This window comes from Ceratotherium simum, chromosome 5, assembly GCF_057802395.1.
Source record: "Ceratotherium simum simum isolate JZ-2026a chromosome 5, ASM5780239v1, whole genome shotgun sequence".
In the NCBI taxonomy this organism is placed as follows: Eukaryota; Metazoa; Chordata; class Mammalia; order Perissodactyla; family Rhinocerotidae; genus Ceratotherium; species Ceratotherium simum.
Genome location: NC_141904.1, coordinates 21,160,483 through 21,179,562, shown reverse-complemented (window position 1 = coordinate 21,179,562; position 19,080 = coordinate 21,160,483). Strand labels below are relative to the sequence as shown.

General features: G+C 39.9%; 1 protein-coding gene across 4 annotated transcripts in view; it reads left to right on the top strand.

Annotated features, from left to right (window-relative positions):
* Positions 1-492: 492 nt before the first annotated feature.
* ATP2C1 (ATPase secretory pathway Ca2+ transporting 1) overlaps positions 493-19,080 on the top strand; it is a 138,024-nt gene continuing 119,436 nt past the window's right edge. For all 4 annotated transcript variants that reach the window (XR_015552173.1, XM_087430568.1, XM_014789652.2 and 1 more), the window contains exon 1: positions 493-615. Coding sequence is in view for 3 of the 4 variants with exons in the window: in XM_087430568.1 (XP_087286694.1) it covers positions 508-615 (108 nt within the window). In the remaining variant the exon portion in view is untranslated. The remainder of the gene's footprint in view (positions 616-19,080) is intronic.

The following is a 19,080-nucleotide window of genomic DNA, read 5'->3' as shown; positions in this document are numbered from 1 at the left end:
GAGACTCAGCCGAGGCTTGTCTGTGTGTGCTCACAATGATAAGAAATCTAGAAGGAAACAGGGAAAACCTCATGTCATGTCCTCTTTAAGAGCTAGAAAAGCTGTCAGAAGAATTAAGATGAAACCTCATGAGAGTTCGTGGGTGTGGAAAGTCACTAGCTAGCTAATATTAACATAGCTTGCAACAGAACGCTGTTGCTGGAAATAGGACAGTCACATCCCTACCACTAAGCAATTTGCATTTTGTGGACCGGCCTCTAAATTCTTCCTGGCTCCTGCTGCCCTTTGGGCATTTCTGGACGCTTTTAGACAGTGTTTGTACTTGGCTGTCTGGTTTCACCAGGAACCCTACTCAAAAGAGGAAGCAGCGAGAACATCTGCTTTGTTTGCAGGAAAATGATCGAGCTACAAACAAATCTTTAGGCATCTGAGGAATCGTGAAGCTTCTCGATTTCATATGGTTGCTGACAGGGAGGGGCAGACAAGGCCCTTCTTGCATTCCTCACCATGGATAATCTGTTGCCTCAGTCTAGATTCTCTTATTTCAAAAAACATCCTCTCCATGCAATTAGGAAATATTTATCGACGCTGAGAAACCAAAAAGCCGAAGAACAGGTATTATTTTGTTTGCATTATCTTTAAGGTTAATGGGTGTTTGCTTTTGGGTGTTGCTTTTATGTCACTTGGTGATTTCGTTTCTGCTAGTTTACGTATTTATAGGTCAGCTCTTGTCTGTGGCTGTTCAGACTTGACAGAGGAGCAAGCAGGCTTGTGAGGATTTATTTGAACCTAGAACATTTGGATCCTGAGATTAAGCTCAATTCTGTAATAAAATCATGTGCTTTTCTTTCTTTTGAATAGCTAGACTAAACTACTCTATCAGAGCTCAACTGTGGATTCCATGATAATCTTCCAGGGCCTCAAATACAAATTTTAAAACTATTAATATCTTGACAAAGAAAACTATCAGGCCCTAGAAATACACTTGACTTCTTGTATGTATTTATGGCTGTGTTAAGATCACCAGAATTTGCAAAACAAAAAACATTTTGTAGACTGTAAATATGATCATCTTAAACAGATCACTAATGAGCTGTGAAGATCATTCTGAAGTAATTAGTTTTTTGGTGGCAAGTAGGGGATAGAGCACTGCAGTTTTCAGTCTTTTTAGCCAATCAAAAGTTAGGATTTCTAGTAGTAAACTCTAGCATGTGGGAGTATAAGCATTAAAAAAACTGTTACAATGTCTGATCACTTCTTGTTTAAAACCATGCATTCATTTTACTGTTTTGAGATTTATATCATTCCATCCCTTACAATTATAAAAAAGGCATTTCTAAAATTTGCTTTTCTGAATTCTACCAGATTGTTAGAAAGAAATAGCTGTATATGATCCATTAAAATCTGGTGGTTCATTTAGGAAGAAGTATGGCAGTGGTAAAGGACAAATGTACAGCCACATCGAAGACCTAGAGTCATAAATTGTTTGGGCATCATGCTTGTCACCAGAACTGCAAAACTGGGTAGGAGATATTAGCAGTGTCCTGTATTTGAATGAGATGACCTACTTAATAAAACACTTCCGGGAAATGAAAGCAAAGGTCAGCAGACAGAAAACCCTCTAGTGACAGGTTTCCCAAAAAGTCAATGCAAAATTTGGAAAAATGAAAATCATTACTACTGTTCCAGAGGAAACTGCTTTTATGCTGTGCTTTAGTGATTTGACAAGAGCTGGAAATTCAGACTGTGCTCACGAAGGGGGTTAGGCCGGCCTGGTTTATCTCTTCCTTAGGCAAGGTGTCATGATTACAAGAAAATCTTTTGATTTCCAAGTATTAGCACGTGCTTGTTTTTGAAGAGGAAAGCCAGAGACCCAGGTGGTGGTGCTCTGAGTTGTCTTCCACACTCACTAAGTCCACATCCATAGGCTTCTTCAGGCCTCGTTATGGGGGAAGAGGGGTGTGAGCAACAGGGAGGGGGAGGTGGCTGAAAGGATGGAGCTGGACCTGTGGGACGTGGACTAAGTGATTTTTTTTTCCTGTTCTCAGTATTATAAGTTTTCAGAGGTGTGGCTATATTGTTTGTATGTTTATTATTATTATTAGGGTTTTTTTTAAATGTTACAAAAGGCATTCTTAAGAACATTAGAATTTAACATGGATCCTCTGACTTGGACTGAGTGGAGGGTCCCCTCCCAAGTTTACAACCATTTGGGATCACCTGGGAACAGCTATGAGCATTGTGCTGATTTCTTAACTTCCTATATAAACAAATAAGAAAGATAGCATATTCACTTCCTTTTTGAAACCAATTAACAGCTCTGCAGACATAATGTCTCACAGAATTAAAGAAATGAGGTCAGAGTCAATCATGGCTAACCTTGGAAAGCTTGTTGGAAAGTTATAAAGGAGGTTAATAATGTCTATAATTTTAGGACCTGCATATTGGTTGTCTCTAATCCTTACATTCATGTAAGATGGATTCTCATTATAAAGGGGAGGGAAGTGAGACTTAGAGACCTCAAGAGGTCTTGTCCAAGGCCACTCAGCTAGAACGTACTGAAGGAAGATTTGAACTCCTGCCTGCTTGGCTATAAACTTGATCCGTTTTACCATGTTTGGTCTCTGAACATCCTAGTGATAGCAACACAGCAACCTGCTAACCTTTCTCCTAGAGAGTATTTCCAACACTTCAGATAGTCACATACCACTGTCATAATTCTTACCATAAGTGTTTACCACCTGTATGATTAACTCCTTAATATTTTTCTATATTTGCATTTAAATCACTCACTTTTTAAACATAAGTTTGTCTAGAAAGAAATTTTATGTTACTACTATAAATGGAAAAACACTGTCATTTGCCATAAATAGAAGAGAAGCATAAATATAATAAAAGCAAAATACTATTAAATTCTAGCTAGATACTGTTACCTGTGAAACCTCTGAGCCTGAAACCTGCTCTGTTTGTTAAGAAGGGAGAATAGTTTAAGAGATTAGCCATCCTAGTAGTTAATTGAGAAATTCTCCCGGGCAAGGACGGAAGGGAATTCAAAGATAGACAACTTTCTCAATTCCGAGTAATTCATTGTTATTTAACGCAGTGTCTGCATGTCACCTAAAATCTTCTCCCACTCCATCTATGTCATTGGGTACTACCAATGTTGTGTTCACACACTTGGAGAATAGTGTCCCAGACACAGCAGCTGCTTCTCCACCTCTGTGCATTCAAACATACTCCTCCCTCTAGCCTAGAATTCTTGCCTTTACTTACAACTTGCCCACCTGGAGATTGCCTATACATCCTTCAAGACTCAGGTTAAATGGGCTCAGTAAAAAAACTTTCTCCAGTTCTGCTGGGAAGAGTGAAGCACAGCCCCTCCTTTTCTAAGATATTCTGTCTGCTTCTAGCAAGGGCTCTTACTATATTGTATGTAGTAAGCCATTTGCTTGCATGTCTACATATGTGTACCCATACGCACATGATGCTGGGTAGTCCTTGTTCGTTGTTCCCTCAGGCCCACCTTGAAGGCTGGCACAGGCTAATGTAGGAGTGACCAATACCACAGGCAGATTGCCTACGGAGCACACCTCCTTTCTTGCCTCTACTCATCTCTTGACTGGGCCTGGAGGGTCCCCATATGTCCCAGTCATGGTCATTGTTACACTCGCCTTGTCCACAGATTCTTTCCTGTTTAAAGCTTCTCCTCAGAGTTCTTCCTCTTGCACTTGGTGTCATACAGACATAAAGATTTGATCTGAGGGTTGGTTGGTTTGGTAGTTTTTGTTATTATTCCTATTGTGATGCGCCAATCAATGGATGGACAGGTTATTTACCAAACTGAGAACAAACATCTCATCCTTTGCATTCCTAGACTTTGTTACTGCGGGCATTTCACAAAGCCAAGTCCCTAACTAGGTAGAAGATTAAGGTGATTAATTAGATTAAGGTATAGAAGATTGGGAACATTTGATGATGAAACATCTCCAAACAGTTTTATTCAAATGGTGTTGTAGTGGTAGTAGTGGTGGCTAGGGTGAACCCAGCCTGAGCCTAAATGGGTTCTCAGGTGAGTTTGGGCAAGTGTACTAAACACATGCATAAGGGTATACGATTGCAGGTATTTCCTTTTGGTCTGATGGGAACAGCCAGGGTCTGGCTCAGATGTTGCTGTCTGAACTTGTGGGGAATGAACAGGACTTGCAGGCAATATTCTCTTGAGTACTAGGGTCTCAACAGCCTGCTCTGTGGCTTGGGTGACCAAGTGAGACACTGAGTGGGGAAGGAAGAGCTTGTTCCACTTATGGGCAGACTGTAGCCTGGCTGCAGCCCAATGAGGCTTACAGAGAACTGAACCCTGGGAACCTCCAGGGAATGCTGCTCTTAGGAGTCAGCGCCATTGATGTAGACATTATTCATGGGTGCCAGTGCCAAATGATAAGAGAAAACAGTTTGTGAGCTCATATGAGACAGTCTACTCTCACCCCTGTGGTGAGCTCCTCCATTCCCATGGCTTCAAACACCACCTAGTTGCTGACAACTCCCAAATATTTATCCCCATTCCACTTTAGCCTCGTATATCCAATCGCCTATTTGATATCTCCATCTGAAAGTCTTGTGGATGTTACAGACTGAATGGATCTAAAGAGAACTCACAAGCCCTGTCCCCAAAGCTGCTCCTCCCCAGCTCCATCAATCAACACAAAAGATCAAACCACAAACTTGGGTGTCACCTTGGCACCTCCCTTTCTCTCCCTCACCTCCCCTTTGCAATCTCATAACAAGCCTATTCAATTCTACTTCTAAAATAGTTAGTGAATCCTCCATCTTTACCTACAAACCCTGCTACACCATCCTCCCTTGCTTGGACCATTGCAATAGCAATTGAATTTGTGTCCCCACGTTCGCTCTTGTTACCCTACAATCCAAGTTCCTCATAGCAGTCAGAATTTTCTTCTTAAATGAAAACCTTATTTCACCCCAATGCCAGGAAGATGATTGTCTTCATTTGCTGTTTTAGCCCGAGTGCCAAACATAAATAAAGCATACAGTAGGTGATAAATTTATGTAACTGAATGAGTGAATGCGGAGGTTGGGGCCTTCGGGGGCTGAGATGCTATTATGCAGATGAGGGCAAGAGATGGTGAAAATAGGGTTATTATCTTTAGTAAGCAAAGGCTGGTGAGATCTAGGAGAAACTGGGTAGAGTAATTTCTTTTACAGGTGTGGAACTAGTGCCAGAGGCTAAGGGATTTGCCGGGGGTCACACAGCTCATTTGTATCAGTACTGGGAATAGAATTTGGCCTGCTTGACTCTCAGTTCAGTGCTCTTTCCATTGTGTATTGGGAGTCTTAGCAGAGACATAGAAAAGAGGAATATGACTACTAAGCAAAGAGAAAAGGACTCTACAGGCTGAGTCCAGAGGGTAGGTGATGCCTGAAGGTCAACTTGTCAATAATAAATAACCCCCCCTGATGAAAGACTGAGACAGAGAAGCTCTTGTCTCTCAACGTATATGATCCTGCAGTAGCCTCATCTACTTGACTTTCTTCTTCCACGTGTCCCACAGACAAGGGGTCAGAAAATACAGGATGGCTGACATAGCAGACAAGAATTTGGGATGACCTGTGCCAATGGTGCCTTGCTCTCTTAAGTAGAAAGACTTCTTTCTGAACAAGAAATACTACCTATGAGCTGACCTGACATATCTTGCCTATTTAACAGTGAATCTGCGTAAAATGAGGAGAGCGGTCTTTGGGGCCAGGAGGCATGTACAATAGCCATACATATTTTTGGAATTAGACCCTTGAACTCGTATAATATTATCTTCCAACAAAATTAATCCACATGATTTTTTTACTATCTATATTCTTGTTACCTGAAAATGCAATCATGTTACCGTTGTTGTCCTTGTGTAAGTATAGACACAGATATTGATCTGGACAGGACTAAATGCAGAGATAATAGAGCTCTGCTTTGTCATCTTCTTTTGTGGAATTCCTTAATTCCTTTGATTATGAAGCAAGTTTTTTCATATATACGTTGTGCGTGGAGCAGTTTTATAAGTGATAGGGACATAAAAATGAATTAGGTGGAGCGTAGCCCTTCTGTGATGCTTATAGTCTCAATGAACAGAAAGAGCTGTACTCAAGTATTTATAACATGAGGCAAAAACCGCACACTGCAGGCACCGAGGGTCTATCTGGCTCCAGACCTGCTCGGATTAACCTGCTTAAAATGAGGAGAATGGTCTTTGGGGACCAGGGGGCATGGTCAATAGCTGGATTTTAATTAAGGATTAGAAGCAAATTTTGTTTTGGAGACTCTTCTAAAGTTTCTCTTCAATGGCTTGAGAAAACATTTCTAGTACAAACAGGGTCACTGGATTTTTATTCCTTGCTTTGTTTCTTAATGAATGCTAACCTCAAAGTTGGGTTGTTAAATAAATGTTTGAATTTAATTAAAACCTTAGAAACTTAGTTCTTCATTTTGGCTCTTATACCTGCTCTGAATAACAACATAACAATTAAGGACTCTCCCTACACCCCCCCCAAAAAAGCTTGGAGAGATTTGGAATGTTACATAAGGGGTTTGGGTTGCTGGTGCAGGCTCTCCTCTCTACGTAAAATGATAGAAATTTTGCTGTAACTTTGTTAAGAAATGTTAAGAGGTTTTAGCTCCTTTAAGTAAGTGAGTTGGTTATATCTTGATAGTATACCAAAGTTATCCATTTTTATTTTATTTATTTATTTTTGTGAGGAAGAGCTAACATCCAATGCCAATCCTCCTCTTTTTTTTTTTTTTTTGCTGAGGAAGATTGGCCCTGAGCTAACATCCATGCCCATCTTCCTCCACTTTATATGGGACACCGCCACAGCATGGCTTCACAAGCAGTGCGTTGGTGCATGCCCGGGATCTGACCCTGCAAACCCAGGGCCACCGAAACGGAGCGCGTGCACGTAACCACTTGCGCCACCGGCCGGCCCCCAAAGTTATCCATTTTTAAAAGCCTCTAAAAAAGGTCATGAAATGCTGTTGATAATTCAGTTGACATCTCAGGGGAAAACTAAAGGCATTTGCCCCATCTCCTTGTGCTTGGGTAGAGAAAAAGCTTTAATCCTTCAGAAGCAGGAGGAAAAGACTATCCTTATAGAATTTAAGACAGAGGGCAAAGATTCTTACCCACACCTCTGGGGGGGATTTATGTGATAATATATAAGTAACATTGACAGTTAAATTGCTGTGATAATATAAAACCAAACCTTAATATTTCTGATTATTAAATATGACATTAAAAGTTGAAATATTTTTTCATGGTAATTACAACAGTCTCCTCTATCTGAAGGGAGAAATTTTAAAAAATAAATAAAAAAGAGCCATTTATTTATGCAAAAAAGCCTCCAATAGTTTTCTCCATGCCTTAGTCCATTTGGACTGCTATAACAAAATATCATAGACTGAGTGGCTTATAAACAACAGAAATTTATTTCTCACAGTTCTGGAGGCTGAAAGTCCAAGATCAAGGGGCCGGCAGATTCAATGTCTGGTGAGAACCTGCTGCCTGGTTGCAGACTGCTGACTTCTGGTTGTGTCCTCACGTGGCAGAAGGGGACGAACTTTCTGGGTTCTCTTTTATAAGGGCACTAATGCCATTCATGAGGGCTCTGTCCTCATGACCTAATCACCTACCAAAGGCTCCCACCTAATAATATCACATTAGGGGTTAGGATTTCAACATATGAATTTTGGGGGGACACAAACATTCAGTCTGTGGCATTCCATAATCTGTAAGATGCCTGAGAATTGTAATTGATAGTGATACCAAACCTCTTAATCTCAAATTCATATGCCTGATATGCAGTAAGCCAATCACTGAGACACCAGTGCTTGGAGATGCAGAAAGGTTTATTTGAATTGACCAAAACAAGAAGGTAGAAGGATAGGTTCTCTCAAATCTGCCTTCCCAAAAGAAGAAAGCAGGGGGTTTTATAGAGCTAAGGGGCTTGGCAAGAGGAGTTTCAGAGAAACGAAGGGGTAAATCCACGTCCAGATAAGCCCTTGGGCAATCTGATTTCTGGGCGTCAGCAGCGGCTGGGGGCTGGTTACCTAGTGATGGTGACTTCCTCGAAGGCATTCTTTTTCTTCTGCAAAACAAGCTCATAAATTCCTGTGACCCTTGAGTCACTCCTTAGGTTAAACAAGAAAATAGCAAAAGATTAACTTATTTTCATCTACGTCTGTGTTCGGAACAAGGTCAAAAGGTAACCATGTTCTTACTGAATATTTACAGTAACCCTTGGCTTCAACGGCTTGCATGAAGATTAATGGCTTTCTAGTCATCAGCACCTACTCTCATGTTCTTCCCCTCCCTCAAACCTGTCTTCTCTAAGAAAATAGCACCACCGACAACCAGCCTGTTATTCAGGCAGAGACCTAGGAGTCATCTTTGGTACTTTCTGCTCCCTTAGTCAATATCTAATCTATCATCAAGTCCTTTCAGTTCTCTCCCTAAATATCCCTCCAATAAATCAGTCTACTTCTCTCTCTCACTAGCCTAGCCCAAGAGTCCATCATCACTTCTTGTCTGAAGTACCGTAATAGCCTTCTCATTGGTCTCCCTCTGTCCACTGCTGTCCTGTCTCATCAATTCCTCATACTACAGCCAGAGAGGTCTTCTAGAAACACAAACCTGACCATGAAACCCCCTAGCCCCATGCTTATCATCTTTCCTGGCTTCAACTTGCTTTTAGGATAAAGACGAAGTTCCCTAACATGAAGGGCAAGGGCCTTGTGTGGTCTGGCCCTGATTCTCTCTCCTGCTGCTTGCTTATCTTGCCTCCCTTTGCTCTCCGCTCCCAGCTACAGTACCCTTCCTCCACTTCTCCCTGTTTGCCTGCCACTTCCTGGCCAGGGCCTTTGTTCTAATTGTCCCCTCACTATCCTCTCTTAGTTAATATCTACTCTTCCTTCAAATCTTAATGCAATATTAACTCCCTTAGGGCGGCCTTTTCTGACTTTCCCACCTTGGTCCTATCTCCCGTTATATATTTTGAAGGCACCTTGTAACTCTGCTTTGCTGTACTTATCCCAGTAGCAATTTTGCATCTATTTGTGGGGCTGTTTGATTCCCAGTATGTCCTGGATGACTAGCAAAGTGCCTATTGGATGGAAGGAACTGAATACAAGTTTGTAGAATTGGTTCACGGGAGGCAGGGGGAGGAATTAGGCAGGTAATGAACGCTATCCTGAGACAGAAGTGCTTGAAAGAATCCTGGATGTTCGGCTCTGTGAGGAAGAATCTTAAGACTTGATTGTTTCTCTGTATGCATTTGTTTCTGTGTTTCACAAGACCCATAGGGCTAATTCATAGAAGAAAAACAGGGATGCATTTAGGAGGTCCCAGAGGAAACAACCATGACTAATGGGCAAAACTGAAGGGAGACATTGTGATACAATAACAAGGATGGAGTTTCTAAAAATGAGAGGTAGGGTATGTGACCCCTGCTTGGAGGACGTTGTAGTGATGGTTTCTACATCATGAAAGAGAAGATTGAATGACTTACCAGGCCCCTTCCAGCCCCAAGATTCTAGTGCAGTGAGCAGTGGAAAGATGGACAATTCACATACCTTAGGAACAGAGAGAGGGCACAAGTGCATCATTAAAATTCATTTGTTTTCTTTGGTTAGTGGTAGGTACTCCACAATCTGAGCATGTTGCTCTGAAATCTAAGGCCAAAGAAGGCAGAATCAAATGTCTTTGGAGATTCAAGCAGCATATAATCCTCCATCAAGAAAAGAAAATATAGCACCTCGGGTGAAAAGCTTATGCACTGGTGACTAGCTTTTCCGAGCCTGATTGACCACTGAACTACTTATACCCACAGTTTTATGGGTTTTATAACCCCCTCCAGTGTAAGGAATAAATAACTAAGTATACTTATGTAATCATTGATGGACAGGGATACTGAGAAATTTCAGGTTATCTTATGGCATTTTAACCACTGTTGGGTTTTTTTTCTTAATATCAAGCATTTTTTACCTTCAGTTCTTTTTTTCCTGCACTTAATGCTCTTAACTTGCTGCTTATTATGGTCCCTTCTGAAGGTGTTCCATCCTTCTTGTTCATATTATCACAGCTGTGAAGTGTTAGACACGCCTGGGAGACACCTAGACCCTGAGTTGACTTTTGAGCTATTTCTAATCCTGTTATCTGCTTCTAAACTTTCCTAATCTACTGTGCTCAGATGCCTTTGAAACACAGGAGTCAGTAAATGGATGAACACCAAAACCTTTGTCTTTGAAATAAGCACATTAACTCAAATGTGAAACCCTTTTTTTGTGAACTACAGTGTAGCTTTTTGTGCAGATTCCTAAATTTGCTATCCTACTCCCCTTCTTAGACAGTTTTGTCTGCAACATTTTATTTGCTGACTTTTGTTCAGAATGGAAGATGACATATTTTCTCACCTTGTACAGACAGTTCCATGTCTTAACAGAAAAAAGAATGAACTTCCCCCATATGTTGTACTGCTCATAATTTGCTGTGAAGAGAGCAGGAAAAATGCTGGAATTATTTCTTTCCTACTTATCCCAAAGGCAACATATTAATAAGGCTATCTCAAGAAATACAACTTGGATTACACATTCAAGAATAAGGAATTTTAAATTTTTATTAAATGCCTTATATGTGCCAGGCACTTGGCAAGGTCCTTTACATATGTTTTCATTTAATCTTCATAATAACCTTACAAAATTGGTGGTATTATCCCCACTTTATGGATGAGAGAATTGAAGTTTAAAGAAGTTAGATACCTTGGTACATCGCTCATAAATGATGGCAGTAAGATTTTAGCTCCAGGTTCGCCTGTCTGCTTGAGTCCACAGCCTGATTCATTGCCTCATACTGAGATACCTCCCATAGGTAGAGTCCCTTTCTCCCCTTCTTTCCCTCACTCTTTCCTTTCTTTTCTTTCTTCTTTCCTTGATATTAGATTTTCTTTCATTTATTGAGGATAAAGGGGTTAAAAATAAAACCACCATAACTACTGCCAGCAAGACAACTTAAATCCTTATAGGTGGAGAGCCATGTTTTTGAGAGGTTTGAAGGTTATTCAATTTGGGGGAACTTCTTTTAAGAAGAAGAGGGGCCGGCCTGGTGGCGTAGCGAAGTTCGTGCGTTCCACTTTGGCGGCCTGGGGTTCACCCGTTCAGATCCTGGGCGCAGACCTACTCATTGCTCATCAAGCCATGCTGAGGCGGCGTCCCACATAGAAGAGCCACAACTCTACAACTATGATACACAACTATGTACCGGGGCTTTGGGGAGAAAAAAGAAAAAGAGGAAGACTGGCAACAGATGTTAGCGCAGGGCCAATCTTCCACACACACAAAAAAAGAAGAATAGGGGCCGGCCTGGTGGCGCAAGTGGTTAAGTGTGCGCGCTCCACCGTGGCGGCCCGGGGTTCACCGGTTCAGATCCCAGGCGTGCACTGATGCACCACTTGGCAAGCCATGCTGTGGTGGTGTCCTATATAAAGTGGAGGAAGATGGGCATGGATGTTAGCCCAGGGCCAGTCTTCCTCAGCAAAAAGAGGTGGACTGGCAGATGTTAGCTCAGGGCCGATCTTCCTCACAAAAAAAAACAAAAAACAAACAGAAGAAGAATACAAAATTGTAAATATTAAGTTAGATACAAAGTGAATATTAATTTAGAATGGAATAAGAAATCACAACAAATTACAAATTTGGATGACAAATACCACAAACCACAAAATCTAGAAGAATAAGTGTTTTTACTAATTAACTGATGTACCCTAAGATGTTTCGTTCCTACCTTTTGGGTTGTAGAGTCTTTAATCACCACTTCATATGACAATGATTTTCTAACACTCTCTAAAGAGATAATTGAAAGATAATTCAGATACTCCTCTACCATAGTTAATTTATATTTGTTTTTTCTTAGAGTCTAGAAAAGTTCCATAGACTAGCTTCTGGCCCTGTTTTTCCTTTACCACTCACATACGTCAGATGCTGGGCACTATTGGACACATGTGTATGAAGATTTCAGGCCTTGTGATTCAGTACAGTAGGTAGTAGGAATACTCCCGGGTGTCCTTCTCTACCAGGACAGCTAGCAGTAACTTAACCATACACAGACATGACTACAAACCACATTTATATACCCCACTAAATCCAAACGAAACCTACCCATATCCTTATTCCAACTTCCTTTAAGCCAGATCCAAAATTTTGCCCTTGGCTGCTCCAATGCTGCCTGATAGGAGAAGTGTGAAGGAGGAAAAGTCAGCAAAAAGAGTACTCGAAAATCAATTGCAGTTAAAATATCTTTTGCAAATTTTACCAAAACATAAGAGCGTGAGAACATTGCTAGAGTCTCTTTCAGGGCCTTAAAGGGGGCCTCTGCAAGAAAAGGGCCCTGAAACTTAAGCTTCCTTGGTTTCCAAGAAAATCCAGCTCTGGAGGGACGGTATAACAAAAAAATGGCGTTATATTATAATACACAACAGTCCACGCCACAGGGTGGCTTCAAAAGTAGTGTTGTATGAGGTCCTATTCTGAGCAGCTTGAGTTCCGCACCCCGTTGAATGAAGTAGAGGACGTTTTTTCGGTGTATTTAGTTCCACAGTAACAGCACTATGGAAATAGAGATGTTCTGGTTCTGCTAAAACTCAAAGGGCCCCCACCCCTGTAAATATTTGCAAAAGACTTATTATTTGTAATGAGATTATTTGCAAATACAATAGATCTCAAAACTCCTACGTTGGCCTAATTAATATTAAATACACCATTTACTATCTTTCCAAATAGGCCAGTTAACACACATAGAGAAGGAGCATGTTACTGCTGTTAAAGACTACACAGTAGAAAAGTTATACCAGCGCTAAAGAAAGGCTTTAAGAATTCATTAAGATATCATCAAGCTTTTGCAAACTCATCTGTTACTTGCAATTATAACATAGTTACTGTAACTTGTCTCTGGATAAAATCACCTTTATGTCGGATTTCTTTGCTGAATTTTGCTCATTGGTAATGTATTCAAATGCCCAGTTTTCTCGTGTATATCCTCCTCTTAAAAGAAACTCTTGGCTCCTCTTACTCTCTTCCTTTGTTCTACGAATAACTGTCCTTACACGTACGCAGTCCTGCCCTGTACCATTAACCTTCTTATAAGGTTAGTTGGCCTACAACTACAGCTCAAAATAAATAAAGCGTATTATAGAAGTATTTTGGTCTTATATAACGACTGCATAGTTTATAATCAAATTGTTTAAAGTGATTGAATAGTGTGAAAATCTATTTCACTACTGTTGAAAAACTACCCTTTTGCTCTGTCCTCAACATATAATTTCTGTATAATGTACTTAAAAAATTTTTCTGTAGCCTCTGAAATGTTACATAGTTTTTTTGTTTGTTTTCTTTTTAAGGGATGAAACTATTTCTCTGAGGAATACACTGTTTCAAGACAATAGCATTTTCTATTTATGAAGCTTTTTTTCCCCTTCTTTCATCTAACTGGTGCTGCTAAAGTCTGATGCACCTGGTCAAAGTAGCATTGTTCCAAAGGTCCTGACCTAGAATGAGAAAACAAAGGCAGACTTCCCAGCTGGGAACACAACTGGAGCTCCATCGCCCCTGCACTGCCCCCTCCATTTTCTTCTCGGTTCCATGGCTATGCTGATGTCACGCTCAGAGTTACTTGAGAGGGGAGAAGTATGATCACTTTATGGTCTTAATGCCCCTTCCCCTGGTCTTTTAAAATAACTGATTTTAGGCCAACAAGTATCTACTCAAAGAAGTTCAAAGTCCTATGTGATTTAAGAATCCTGGAGGAGGTTTAAAATACTGATATACACTCTCACTCTGTTCTTCAGAGTTGAGGAGTGTTAGAAATATTTTTAGATCAAAATATTTTTAGATCAAAGTTTTATGTTTCTTTTAAATCAGTTCTCAAACTTTAGCATGCATTGGAGTCACCTAAAGGACTAAACTATAGAATGCAGGGCCCTACCCTCAGAGTTGCTAATTTAGTAGATCTGAGATGGGGCCCCAGAATTTGCATTTCTAATGGTAAGGACCACAGTTTGAGAACCACTGATGTAGATCATTTGTTGACGCATATTTTCAAAATCAAAGCTGACAGGCGTTACCATACCATCTCAAGAATAGCACCTATGTTGGGGGCCAGCCCGGTGGCGCAAGTGGTTAAGTATGCGTGTTCTGCTGTGGCGGCCCGGGCGGGGTTCGCTGGTTTGGATCCCCGGGTCGGATCCCAGGCGCGCACTGATGCACCGCTTGGCAAGCCATGCTGTGGCGGCGTCCCATATAAAGTGGAGGAAGATGAGGCACGGATGTTAGCCCAGGGCCAGTCTTCCTCAGCAAAAAAAGAGGAGGATTGGCAGATGTTAGCACAGGGCTGATCTTCCTCACACACACACAAAAAGAATAGCACCTACATCATTTAGAAGATGAAGAGTTGTCGCTAAAGCCGGGGGGATAATGATGATGATTTACACTTCACAGGTTCTTAACTGACCATTTTCAACGACAGCTGCCCCATGCCTAGTAGCATTACATAATGCTTAGTAATGCAAGAAATCATTCAACAGTGTCTTTGCTGTAAGAATATAATCTAAAGTATGTTCGTATCTCTTTAATTCCTTCTTTTGTAGCTGTTTACTGATGAAACTGATATGGCAACTGAGAATTTTAATTGTTGATTTAAATTATGGACTATAAAAAAGGTGTAAGAGTTGTTATGTCCTCCATACTATCTAAAGCCATTATGAAGTCAGCATTAAAAACAAAATCTCAGTTTTTCCCTTGCCCCTACTCTGGTTAATATGTAAATATAATTATAAGGACTCAGAACAAAGAAAAATTTTACCACTTGGAAAGATGAAATCAGTGTTCCTAATACTGTTTAGTGGCTTTTAGATCCTTAGAACGTGTGTTTAATATGTATTTTTCAATAAAGCATGTTGATGAATATCTTAATTACCTAGTGAATAATCTCTCTAAAATGCCTGTCTGTGATTATTTGCTCATACGATTACACTCCCATTTTAGCAGTAATTTTCAACTCTGAGTAGATAAACCCAAGAGATTCTAGAACAGCTTCTGCTTAGATCATGATTTCCCAAGTGATGATGTCCCAAGGTTAAATAAGAACAAGTGAATAGATGTAAACAATGACCAAGGATGTTTTAAAATCAAGTCCTTATTAATTAATACATTCTTTTTTTTTTGGTGAATTCTTTTTTTTTTTTTTTGAGGAAGATTGACTGTGACCTAACATCTGTTGCCAGTCTTCCTCTTTTTCTTTTTTCTCCCTAAAGCCCCAGTACATAGTTGTATATCCTAGTTGTAGTTTCTTCTAGTTCTTCTATGTGGGAGGTCACCTCAGCATGGCTTGATGAGCAGTGAGTAGGTCCGTGCCCAGGATCTGAACTGGGGAACACTGCTAGGGCCACCTAAGCAGAACACATGAACTTAATCACTAGGTCACTGGGCTGGCCCCTAATTAATGTATTCTTGAATGTCATCAAATGAGCTCGGGGGGCAGAGATCTTAGGCTCAGGAATTAATGGCTATCAAGGTTGCAGGGTGCCCCATTGAGTTGAATGATGCAAGAATTTAACAAACAAAATGATAAACTATAAAAGGTAATTCAATAAACACGGCAGGTTATAATATATTTTCTAATAGGTCATTGTAGAAGCATTAAGGGAATTGAAGCCAAGATGGATATTTGACTCCTTGCTTTGACATTGAATAGTGAGAATTCTTGTGCAAGGAGCTTCACCTGTGTGAGTCTCAGCTTTGTCACCTATAAAAAGCAATTAACAGGATCTAGTCTACTTACCTTGTAGGGTTGTGAGGATTAAATTTAATTACATACATGGGAGTGTTATGTCAACTGAAAAGCCCTAAACAAATGTGTAGTTTTATTGGCTGTTCAGTGAAAATTGACTCTCATTTCCTTAAAGTAATTTAAAATCTTTAATCAAATGTGCAATGTTGGCATCTTTACCTTTCCAAGCACTTTTCCAGTGTTAAAATGAGCAACTTAGTCATTTAAACTAAGGAAGAATACATGTAGAGATTTTTTTTTTAATATCATACCTTTTTAACTGCTCTAAATCAGAAAACAGAAGCAAATTGATGTGCAAACCTCAAAATAAATATCTTCGTCAAGTTTGTTGAAAAAAATGACTATGTCATACTTTAGGAAAGTGTAAACTTAATTTCATTTTAGCAATTTCATAGTAGAATCTATCACCAAGGTAGTCATTAGTTGAAGAATTAAACAAGAAAAAGCCTGGTGCCAGGACATACAACTACATAAGAAAGTAAAAATTCTAACATCTCACTAGTTTTCAAGAATAAAGTACAGTTACATAATTTAAAAATACTCCTAAGTAGAACTAAGAAAACCTTGTCAAAGGAGCTTCTGAAATTAATAGCCAGTTTTTTACTTTATATGCTAGTGTGGAAATCACTTCAAAAACAGACACACTCTCTTGTTTAGTCTTTTTGACTTACATCTTAGTCTGTAACTTTCTATTAATTAACATTGCCTTTAGTATTTTAAGTAATTTATTTAACATTTTATCATTTGAATGTCATATTATACTGAATTCTTTTAACTTCTACAGGAGCAGCCAGAGCATCAACCAACTAACATTTAACCTATTTATCTAAAGTAAACTATTTTTTCTCATTTAAGACTCTATCGGTTAGGATGCTTCCAGCTGCAAAAGTCACAGAAAATATAATTTGTTTATGGTCTCACATTAAAGGAAGTCCTGTGGTAGGACAGGCTCCAGAGTTGGTTGATTTGTTAGCTTAATTATGTATTAAAGGACTTTGCTTCCTCTCATCACTACTTTGCCATCCTTGCTGTTGGCTTTTCCATGAGGAGGTGGGGCGGGAGGGGGAATAAGATGGCTGCAGTACCTCCAAGCATTCAGAACTATGGGGAAGAAAGGACAGCTTGTTAAATCACATATTGCTGAGTCCCACCCCCAGATCTTCTGACTCAGTAGGTCTCAGGGAATCTGCATTTCTAGTAAGTTCCCAAGTGATGCTGATGCTGCTGGTAGTGAGGGCCACACTTTGAGAAACACTAACTTCGACTAATGATCCTGGAGGGGAATGGATGTTTAAAGATCACTGGTAATGTTCATTACAAGATGTACTTTATCATTTGGAATATAACAGAGTTCCTTTTACTCTCCTCATAGGGCCTGAATGCCATTTCTAGTTTGCCAGCTTCCTGTTAAACATTCTATAGTGGGACAGTGCACCAACATTCCTAGTAGTTGACACAGTAGCATTTTCTTAGAAAATAGTTTTGCATTCAACTGTTTGAACTTGGAACTGGTTGGGCCAGTTCAAGCTCTAAATTTGCACTTCAGTTTACTTGTTCCTGGCTTGTAGAAAGCTTTTTTTTTTCTTTCCAGAATCTCCACTAATCCCCCCAAATATAAGATATTTGGCAAAATCAAATTATTTTGATATATTCTGAAATAGGCTACACAAATATTGCTTTTTATAACCAAGAAAGCAAAAATGAAATTGCTTGAAGGTGTATCGTAAATGCTGCTAATCTAATTTTCCACCTGATTGTTATTTGTAGTGATGAATTTTCTAACCTAAAGGTTTAACAATTTGCTTGTGCTGCAAAAACTGCTTCCTGCCAACTTGTAATTCTCCTTCTCTGTCATCTATCTGGCAAACCATCTTGGCAAATTGCAATTCTCTCTTCTCCATCATCTATCTTGCAAACCATCTCTTTGGTGTGGGTTTCTTATTTTGTGTAGCATGCTCAGTGGGAGTACGGTTTGTTTGTATGATTGTCCAGGGCTAAACTTCAGGATCCTCATGAAGGCTTGGGCAATTTCTAAAGCTGGGGATCTCCCGTTCTAATTTTTTATCATAATGGCATTTTTGTGCCTTTTTTCTCATTTGTTCTCACAATAGGAGGCACAGTGGAGAGAGAGGATTTCTGCAGGGGGTCTGGGGGGACCTGGGACAAGTTCAGGCAGAGATGCAAGCTTTGCAAAAAATATTTCCGACACCTAGAAAATCTAGACATCTAGAAAATGGTGGGGTAGAAGACTTTTAAGTGCAAAACATACCATTTTGGAGGTCTGAGGAAATGCAACGTTTTCCAAAGCTTTCTCAGACCCCAACGTGCAGCCGAGTAAAGAGGGACTGAAAATGTTTCTGAGGTGAAATTGAGAAAGCATTTAAATGGAGGGAGGAGGCCTGGGCTATTACTGCAAACACAGCAGGCGGGCAGCAGACATGCTATGGAAACTGTCTGGTAGTTTCAACTATTTATGACAACCAACCCACCAGCAAGGCTTTCAAAGTTAGTAGGAGATCCTGGCCAGTGGCAATTTAACTTAATTGGCTATTTTAAGGCCTATCGCTTATACCGGGTTTCCTAGCTGTCTTGCCCAAGAATTCAGAGTAGATTCTTTGATCCCTAAGGTAATAACTGAAGACTGTGCTGGAAATTATAGTGCTTTTGACTTCGCCAGGTATTGATATGCATGCCATCACAATCCAAAGCACAAGCTCAGCTGAAATTTCCTGTGTGCATGGAAGCAGCCACCTCAACATTGCTATCTTTTCATTTCAAATGGTCTCCTGGGCTCAAAATCCAGGTGTGCAATTTCATCTGCTCTGAGCACTGCTCAATTTTTAACACTTCTTGCAGTGATTAGGACTTATTCCCTTTCAGATCAAGTTGTTTTAGCTAACACCTTTGCGTTTTGGAGATGTAAGTTCATTTTTAAACCTTTGAAAAATCCCTTAATTCTTCTTTGCTTTACAGAGAAAGTAGAAGCTCATGTTTTAGTTTGATCATAGGAAGCAAGCAGCAAAGTCAAAGGTGGGATTGTGTTTATTCATTCAAAAACAAATATTTACTTATAATGACCATTTTCCAGATTACCCACTTATTCAATAGGTCTTTAATACATATTCACTACAGACAAAATATTTTGGGGCCAGAGATGAATTATGCCAGTTTGGAAACTAGACAGAAT